General features: G+C 45.3%; 1 protein-coding gene across 1 annotated transcript in view; it reads left to right on the top strand.

The window, feature by feature from the left end:
- Positions 1-267: 267 nt before the first annotated feature.
- Positions 268-9628, top strand: part of Cc2d2a (coiled-coil and C2 domain containing 2A) — an 81633-nt gene continuing 72272 nt past the window's right edge. Inside the window, exons 1-4 of the mRNA XM_028787820.1 lie at positions 268-446; positions 3814-4037; positions 6243-6303; positions 8843-8926. Of these exons, the coding sequence (XP_028643653.1) occupies positions 6265-6303; positions 8843-8926 (123 nt within the window). The 5' untranslated portion in view covers positions 268-446; positions 3814-4037; positions 6243-6264. The remainder of the gene's footprint in view (positions 447-3813; positions 4038-6242; positions 6304-8842; positions 8927-9628) is intronic.

The raw sequence follows: 9628 nt of genomic DNA on the forward strand, positions 1-9628 counted from the left end.
AAATCACTCTACACACAAACACCTTCTGTCCTTTACCCAACATGCCATGCAACCCAGAGACATGAGGCAGGCAGGGCACCACGCTGAGAGCCTGAGTCCCCTCTGCTCAGCTGCCCAGTTGCTTTCCCTTTGTCTCTCTTCAGCATCATTTTCTCTGTTTGCCCAGCAAGCTCATATTACAAAACTTAAAAGTAAACTGTCGCTTTAAAAGGAAAAAAAGCCGCCTAGTGACCTTCCCTGGGAACTGGTTGCTAAGCTGGTGTTTTTTGTTTTTTTTTTTTCACTGAGACATGGCTGCAGCTTCACCGGGAGCCACCTCCCTTACCCCAGCCCACCCCTTCACTGATTTCTAAAAGATACCCTGACTTGACACAACTGGTCTCTCATCTCATCCCTCCATCCCAGAAAGTGGAATCTGCAAACTTCGTTTTATAGAGTGGATTAAGGTAAATTGGTTTTTAACAGAAACAGGGCTGCAACCCGAGTGTCTTGCTTTCCTCTCCTTTCAGTTCCGGCTTGGAAACCAGCCCCTCCCTGGGTGCCACGAGAGCAGACTGAATGCTTTGTAACATCAGGGAGTCACATCTTGCTTGCAGTTTTACTCTCCGCATGCAAAGTTGGGGGTACTGCGGGGACAGCTTTGATTTCAGCTGCTGTCTGGCTTACAGGGAAAAAGCAAATCGTTGGTTCACAGAGAGCCTCTCTGGCCAGTGTGCTGCTAACCACTGGCAGCAGGTTGCTTTCAGGCCTTTAGTCTAAAACTGCTCCAGGGAAAGGGAGGGTGGGCCAGACGGAGTACTCAGTGCGGCAAACTTCACTTTTCTTGGTATTGGACAAAGAGCTGGGAACCACAGGGCTGAGGGCTGCCAAGCTCTCAGAAAAGTCTACTGGCCGTCAGCTAAGCTGATTGTCTTCTCTTTTGCAAATAGGTACTATGAAAAGCTAATAAAATCTAATGAGACATACATGTCTGCTATTGTATTTTATATAAATAATTGCAAATAAGCGTAACGACAGTATGTAATGTATAGAGGGGGGCTGTATATGGATAGAGGAAATTTGTGTATTTATGTATACACAGATAGATATACACATATAAACATAGGTCAATCTAGATATAGATAGTTGACCTAGAGTTCACTTACAGAGTCACTCATTCAACTTTTTATTGAGCATCAATAATGCAGCAGGTGAAGAACTCAAGTTTACAGCGTACATAAACCAATTTAGATCAGGTCCAGTGCTGAAAGTTTGCTGGGGAAGCAGATGTATAAACAGATAACAGGATCAGTGACAAAAGAGATTTGTAAAAAGGTCTCAGGCACACAGCAGAACTCCTGGTGCACTGGAGCTCCCAGTACCCCTGTGCAACTGAGCAATCCTACCGAGCACAGCCTGTGTGCCGACCTACCCTCAGCAAGCGAAAGTTGTCCCGCCCATCTGATTACGTGACCACACAGAGCTATGTCACTCACCTTGGACTCTAGAAGCTGGAGCTAGAATAACTTGCTGTTGCATAATTAATCATTAAGAAGGCACGTGACAGCTCCTGAGAGTTTCTAGCTTTGAGTGGGCCCTCCCACTCGAAAGGAAAAGCCTCGTCCCTGAAGAGAGAAAGCGAACATAAGAGGAGGCTCCGGCAACACTTTAAACAGACAAGGAAAGACAATGTCCTGGGCCTGGATGGAGGAAGGGGAGAAGAGACTTGCTTAGGGCTGTCAGGGGTTGGGGACAAAAACTAAAGAGAGTAAGGGTATCAGAGTTCAACACCGTTAGGCTTTTCCAATAATCTTCACCCATCTCTGAACCTCTGTTTCCACTCTCAATCCTTCCCTTCCACTTCCCTCCCAACTGTGACCTCTTCCTCACTGGGAAAAAAGAGATACTCTAAAGAGACATTTGTGCCTCTTCCTTCAGCTATTGGACTATTAAAACAATGGACTCTAAGAATTGTATTTTCTCAGTACTGAGTGCTGGGAGAAGGAAAGGAGGGGCTGCACATACTAGCACCAGGGAGAATTTGTCTCCAAAAGACAGTTCTGACATCGTATCAGTCATCTTGCAGAAGATACTGGGACAGAGGCAATGATGATAGGAAGGACCACACCTTGACCAAAACTGCTTAGCTATATATCCCTCCTGGTACCTTTGATTCAGATCCAAATTTCACATCAGGATCCTAGAAGACAGACTTTGACATCACTGGACACCTCTGTTCCACTTCCCCAAGCCATCATGTTGTCTCTGATCTGTCGATTATTTTTCTCTTTCCTTGCCCTACTGGGCCACTGGTGGCCTCTCTTGTTAGAGTTGCCAAGGATTCTGACCTTAACTCTGGAAACATCTGTAATAATAAAACCATAAACTCTACCAATACAGAGAGCCTGGACTGTGACAGTCAGTTTATTACAATCTTTTCAGTATAGAGCCCATAAGAAACCATCATCACCTGAGGTAGGAAGCATAATTGTGAATTTACAGAATTGGTCATGTTGTTTCAAGATCACACAGCTGGTGAGAAGATGGGGATTTGAACCCAGGGCCATGTGGTTTTTTTTTAAAGGCCTCACTCTTTAAAGCCATAATTTCTTTGTATAATTAATACACCATCCTTTGGGATCAGGTGCAATTTAGAAGGGCTTCATATAATACAGCCTTTTTCTCTCAGTCCTTCTCTGTATCCTGTAGGATCACCCCTGGGTCCTTGGATGTGACTCTGAATGGCTGGCTTTAGAGACAGTCCTTGTGGTCAGATAACAGTGTAGGCATTTTCCTTTTAAAATGTGTTGATTTTCTGTCCAGAGTAAAATAGATTATCGGCCTCATGTCACCTATGCAATGAAGACACTTCTATAGTGTTTGCAGCTTTCCATTGTAAGAATTTTCACAGTAAGGATAGTATAGACAGTTTAGAAGAATGATGATAGCCTTATTTTAGCAAGACTAAAGTGTGACCAGCCAGAACTTTGAAACCACAAAGCACAAAGGTCAGACTCTTGAGCATGAGACTTAAAAACTGTGACCCCACATAACTTTTGAAATCTTGATTTCCTTGGGTCTACGTTGACATACATCCTATTGAGAGCTGCGGTGTCAGGATGAGCAGAGCGCATGTGTGGGGAGACTGCAAAGCTCCAGCTCCACACACCCAGGGCTTTTATTTTGACACTGCCAAAGAACGTATTAACAAGGGGCTTATTAAAGCTGAGTGGTGTTGGTTCTTCTTTTCAGAGCCAGCAGTGCTCATAGGAGAGAAAAAGTTTGGTGTCATTTGATTTCTTTCCAAACTCATTGGAAGGTAATGATGGGGAAAGAATGGGGAGCGAGGAAACAGGCCCATTACATCTGTCATTTTCCTCTTCGAGTTTTTTTCTTCCATGTATGACTTGTTTTTAATTTATGGAGAGTCCATTTTCCACTTACTAAAACACTTTACATTCTTGATTTCCAGTTTCTAAGGACCAGATGTGTTGGTTAGAGCCTTTGATGTCTGTAGTCATCTCCTTGTATGTATCCTGCCCCCTCCAACACCCACGCACACCTCTTTACCTCTGGGTTGGCTGTCATCCTCTCCCTTCTCCTGCTTGAGTTTTTGGAGGGGTCTGGATGGAGGACAACTGAGAAGCAGATCATTTGTTTTTCTTTCACATGTTAACTCCCTGGGAGGGTCAGGAAACCCCCAGCACCTGGGGTTAGCTGCTTAAGGGCCCCAGTGCAGCTAAGATTTAGCTTCCATAAGATTAAGAAAGGCTTAAGATTTGTCAGTCCTGTGCCTAATATTTCTCCTCATCTTCTCTCATTTAATCTCCACAGCATCTTAGCCAGGCTTTGAAGGACTCCAGAATGTGCCCATGAAAGTGGATCTGAATAGCAACTGAGTCATTCATTGGACAAACACACATGAACTGTCTACTGAGTGGGCCTGGGCAAAGGCTCTGGGGATAAACAACACACCAAGTGCTGCTCCTGCTCTCGTGATGACCTATTCTAACGGTGACGGGCAGACACTGACATATAATTTCGAAGGCTGATTGGTGGTAAGTATTATAGAAAAAGAAGTCATTGGAAGGTACTCATGAGGTCCTTAGAAGATTCAAAATACAATGCAAAAGTCACTGTATAAAGGACTCTCGGGGAGGACTCCTCTGAAAGTGAAGTGTTACTAGAGACCTAAAGGGCCTGTGGTGGTGTGTGTGTGTGTGTGTGTGTGTGTGTGTGTGTGTAATAGAGATGGGAGAGAGAGAGAGACTGATAGTGTACCTAGCTTCTAAAGAAAAAAAAAAAGTAGAAGAAACAGCAAGTGCAAAGACCCTGAGGCCAGAGGGTCCAAGCGAAAAACCATGCAGGGGAACTGTAAGGTTTTGGCAGGATTTTGGATTTCACTCATTAGGCAAAAGAAAGTCATTGGAGGACTATAAGTGGTGAGATGTGATGATCCTACTTAAATTTCCAACCATTCAACCTGGCTTCCATGTAGAGACCACTGCAGGCGAGCAATGTGGGAAGCAACGAGTCTGGGCATTCTCAGGGCAATCTGTAAGAGAGGTGATGGAGCTTGACTTGACCACAGTATTAGTAGCAGAGGTCTTCAAATCCAGGCCTGGATCCAACTGGAAAACTGGCAGGATTTCTAGGGAATGGGATGCTAAATTAGTCAGAGTTTCTCAGGAAAATTGACTGAATATGCTATCTCAGAGTAGAGATCTTCTTGAGTATTGTCTCCCCTAACTCTGGAGTCTGTGAAGTCCTACTATGAGCAGTCTACAGTCTGGGAGCCTTGTATGTTGGTAGTGTGGGGCAGCAGTCCAAGTCTAAAGGCCTCTGATCCAGGGAAGTCACCATCACTCTAGGTTTAGCCCAAAAGCCTGAGATGAGGTAGTGGGGCTGGGGGTTAGAATGAGGCCTGGTGTCCTAAGGCCAGAGGGTCTGGGCTTCAGAAGATGGAAACATCCTGGCTCTTAGAGGTTGAGGGGTAGGCTAATTGTCCTTTTGTATTTGTTTTCTCTGGATCTTGGATAATTAGATGGTGCCCTTCATTTTGGAAGTGGCTCTTCTCCACTCGATCCAGTCAGACTCAAACGTCAATGTAACTGTGGAAATATGCTCCCAGACACAGAGAAGAGTAATTTCTCACATTATTAAGTATTCCTTGATCTAGTCAAGTTGACATAATTTTTGCAGGTATGCTATATCATAGGAAAATGATAACAGTTAAGAGGAGTTGGAAAGGTTCTGTCCTGGGTAAAGGGATTTGTTTCCTATAACAAGAAGTCTGCAGCACAGGTTAATAGGCAAAGGCCAAGAGCTTATTTAGGGCCAAGGGAAAGTATCCATGACACAACCCCACGTATTGTATTCTCAAGAACTGTCTTAACTTGGGTGTTAATGTGAGAAAGATCAGTGTACATATGGTATATCAGGCCAAGAGTTGGGATTAGATAGCCAGGGGAGTAAGAACAGGCAGGGCGGAGCCTTGGAGCATTCCAATATTTGGTGCTGAGGAGATGAGGTGCTGAGAAGGAGTGGTCCAGGAGTGGCAAGAACACCAGGAGGGAACCTGTTCCAGAAGGCAAGTGAAGAAGGTGTTTTCATGACACGTCTGATGAGGTTCAGTACACGAGCAAGAGAACTGATCATCACACACAGCAGTGCCGGGGTCATTAATAGACCCCAGCATGAACAAGCACAGGGAGGATTAGACACCCCAAGCATACCCATAATAATAAAGATTGGACAAAGGAGTGGGGGGCATTTTAGAACATTCCTAGAAAGGCTGAAAAATAGACCAAGAGTGACAAAGAGAAGTGAAGTGGACAGAAGACATTTTTTGTGTGTAAGGAAAAGACGAGCTACTTTTAACTCTGATAGGAGTAAGTCTGTAGAGCAGGAAGAAATGACTGACCAGCCTGGGGTGGGAGGTTACAGGATCATGACCTTGACGGGGCAGTTGATGTGACCCATTGACAGCCTCAGAGCTGGGATGGGTGAAAGCAGAGAAGAGACCAGAGAGGCCACTGCATGGAAGTGCTGGGACCCAGGGCGGGTGGCAGGAGGTGAGGTGATTTGGTACCCTCTCTGGTCTCACCTCTCTGCTCACTAGAGTCCCTCCTTCTTCTCTTCCCCCACTCCTGGAGTCTGCCATACTTGTGGTGAACAGCTCAACAAACATGTGCATAAGCTTCCCAGTCTCTATCCATCAAATTCCTTTCACCATGCCTGACCTCTTCGTTGCTCTTTCTCAGTCAGGACTCCATCACAGACAAGATGAATCCCAAGGAAGAAAAAGTGAAGATAATCTCAGAGGTAAGTCACTGCTTGACTTCCCCTTGGGACCCTTTGTGAGTGAGCAAGCTCAGCAACAGGCATTCATTGCATGCGTTAAATGCAATGCTTCAGACAACTTAACTTCAGCACAAGCAGACAGCTCTGAAAACCGGAAGAGCTGTGGAGAGCTGAGCTCTGCACCGTGGCAGGTACACTAAGGGTGGAAAACAGAAGTAAGGGCCTAGAAAATCTTGCCTGACTGCAACTCAGTGTTGCCTTGTGTCTTAGGGTTTTACTGCTGCGAACAGACACTATGACCAAGGCAACTCTTGTAAAGGACAACAGTTAACTGGGGCTGTTTGATTTGAATATGTTCGACCATTTGCTGGCCTGTGATGGACTAATGAACAGCCGACAGGATTCTCTAAGACAGAAAAGTACTTGTTAGAAAAATCCACACTCATCTAGATTTCAGTTCATTTGCATACTAAATTATCATTTGTTACATGTGACAAGCACAGAGGCACCCTTAGGCCAACCTTAGTTGAATTTGACATCTATCAGAACACACTCCACGTGTTCTTTATCTGCCTTTGGTGGGGAAGGAGGCAGATAATGAAGGCTATGCCACCCTGCAGGCACCCTGAGGTCTATTCTCTACCTGAACATTCTGGAACTTTTGTCATCATTTCATGAATCCAGCACACAGAAGCTCATGGTGTATGCTACTGGGCACAGCTCTGAGAACACCAATGCTAATAAATCTAACCATTTCTGACAGTTGGAAGTAATGAAGGGAATCCTGTCCCTGGAGTCTTGTCATTTCTGACCACACAAGGGAAGCCACCTACAATGGAGAGTGCTCACTCAGCGGAGGCCATAGTGTCCCTCCAAACCCTTGCTCCCACTTGGACTAAGGCTCATGAGTTTGAGACCACAGGAAACAAAGCCTGGGGTGGGCACTCTTTTTTTTGTTTGTTTCATGTGCTTTGCTGTTTTACCTGCATGTATGACTGAGTATATGAGGATGTCTGGTCCCCTGGATCTCTGTCTGTCCCAGACAGTTGTGAGCACCAGGTGGATGCTGGGGATTGAACCTGGGTCTCTGGAACACTGCTAGCACTCTCAACCACTGAACTATCTCTTTAAATCTTAGTGGTACCCTGTATAAAATCACATAGATTCACTTTAAGCAAGTTGCCAGGTCATTGTGAGCCACACACACCTCTATCTGCTGTTCATTCATTTAACAAATAGTCTCTGGCGGTCTGTGGCTTTGAGTTTGCTTTACATCCTCCCATAACTACTACTAAACACCTCCCCATGGGCTGAAGATTAGGACACTACTTGAAAACTAAGGAGGACCTAGATGTCTCAATGGTTCATTCAAAGCCCATGAAAACTAACAACTAGACTTCGAGCCATGCTTGCCCACTCTAGCATCGTCCTCCTCTCGTGAATCTCTAACCTACAAACCATCCTTTGCTGGCAAGTCTGGGGAAAGGAGTTAGGATGGGGCCTCTACTCAGTACTCCAGGTAGATAGAGCTCATCACAAAACCAAAAGCCCAAGCCACACCCATTCTCTCTCTGGGATCTCTGCTCTCTCCTCTGGAAGTGCCCTCTATGTCCTGGTCCCAGTAGCCAAGTAGGAAGGGGAATCAGGGGGTAGGAGAGCATGAAGCAGCCACCAACACAAGGTTTCTACACTCATGTCCAAGTTCTGCATTCCAATTCTGCTTCAGTGGACTTGGGGAGGCAGTAAGAGATGGATTTGCTGTTGAGATTGTCTCACTTTGATCACTCGGGCTGGCCTTGCTCTTTCTGGGAAGCCCAAGCTTGCTGTCTCAGCTCCTGGGTGCAGTGATTGTAGGGTGTGTAGTGCACAGCCAGCAATTTTGTAGTTTCTTGTTCGCTCAGAAGTGCCAATGCCCCCATTTATAAAATTTCATAACTCTAAAATGTTGAAGTCTGAGCACTTCAGAGATTTTAACTCTAACCTCTCAGGTATCAAATGTTTAATGCATAATGTGAAAAAATAACATGACCTTTGTTGGTCTTTTCTTTGTCCAAAGAGATCTGCCAAAATTCCCTAAGAGCTGAAATTTTCCTCAATTCAACTTATAGTATTATTTCCTTTTTTCTTTACCTGCTACTTGGCCTGGAAAGCAGTAAATGAAATCTCAAACATGAGTCCACTGCCTCTCCTTGCCTCTCCATCGGTCCTGGGAGCTGCACTCAATACTCACCTCTCTCAGAATGAAAGTGGAGACCATAATGTATTGCACTATAACACCAGGACCTGGTACACAGTAGGTGCTCAATAAATGTTGAAAGCATGAATGAGCACTTGTAACAGTAAAAATGGGAGTTTTAATACCATCCCACGTACAATACTTCAGTCAGAGCAGGAATTGTCTAGAGCATGCCGATTCTGAGAAAAGTGGCTGGTAGGTGGTCTTAGATTTTCTTTACTGTCCCTTTGCTCAACATCGTGGTAGTGGGCAGTGGTGGGAACTGGTGTCAGGGAGGAACCCAATACTGTAAGAGTCTCTTCTTCTCTTTTCTTTTTGACAAAGGACTTCACCGGAGATGTTGTGGACACAGAGGCAGGAAGACAGAAGAAGAATTCAAAGGTCCGAAGACAACAGAGAAAGAAAAGGGTGAGAAGTGATAATAACCTGTGTCTGTCTGGGCAGAATATTACCGATACATGTCACTGATGGGTAATAAGCTTGCCCACACCTCTGGAGAGCCACACAGGATACACCTGTGATGGCTAATCTTTCCTGTCAGCCTGACACTCGTGGGAAGAGGGAACCTCAATTCACACTTCACAAAGGGGAAGAGAATTGCCCTGTGGGGCATCTGGGGAGTGTTTGCTTGTTTAATAATTGATGTCGAAGGGCCTGGTCCATAAGCAGTGTCCGTATAGTAAAGGTTGGTGGTCATGAGCCTGGCAGCAATACAGTACGCAGTGTCATTCCCCTCCACGATCTCTGCTTAAGTTCCCGCCATCGGGTTCCCGCATTAAATTCCCACCCTGACTTCCCTCCATGATGATCTATTGCCTGGATGTGTAAGTTGAAGTAAGCCCTTTTCTCCTCAAGTTGCTTTTGGTCACAGCAATAGAAAGTTAACTAGAATACACCCCATCCCAAGAAAACAGCCCTCTTATGGGTACCAACTCTTGGCTTCCTTCTGGAAGATGTGAGGCAGGGATGTAAGGAGATGGTCTGATGTGTGAGATGCTGCTTGTGGGGCTTGTAGAGAGATGGTTTTCTGAACAAAGCTATAACCAGTATTAAGACAGACAGACCTTCCTTCCTTCCTTCCTTCCTTCCTTCCTTCCTTCCTTCCTTCCT

The sequence above is a fragment of the Grammomys surdaster genome, unplaced genomic scaffold, assembly GCF_004785775.1.
Source record: "Grammomys surdaster isolate TR1022 unplaced genomic scaffold, NIH_TR_1.0 125679, whole genome shotgun sequence".
In the NCBI taxonomy this organism is placed as follows: domain Eukaryota; kingdom Metazoa; phylum Chordata; class Mammalia; order Rodentia; family Muridae; genus Grammomys; species Grammomys surdaster.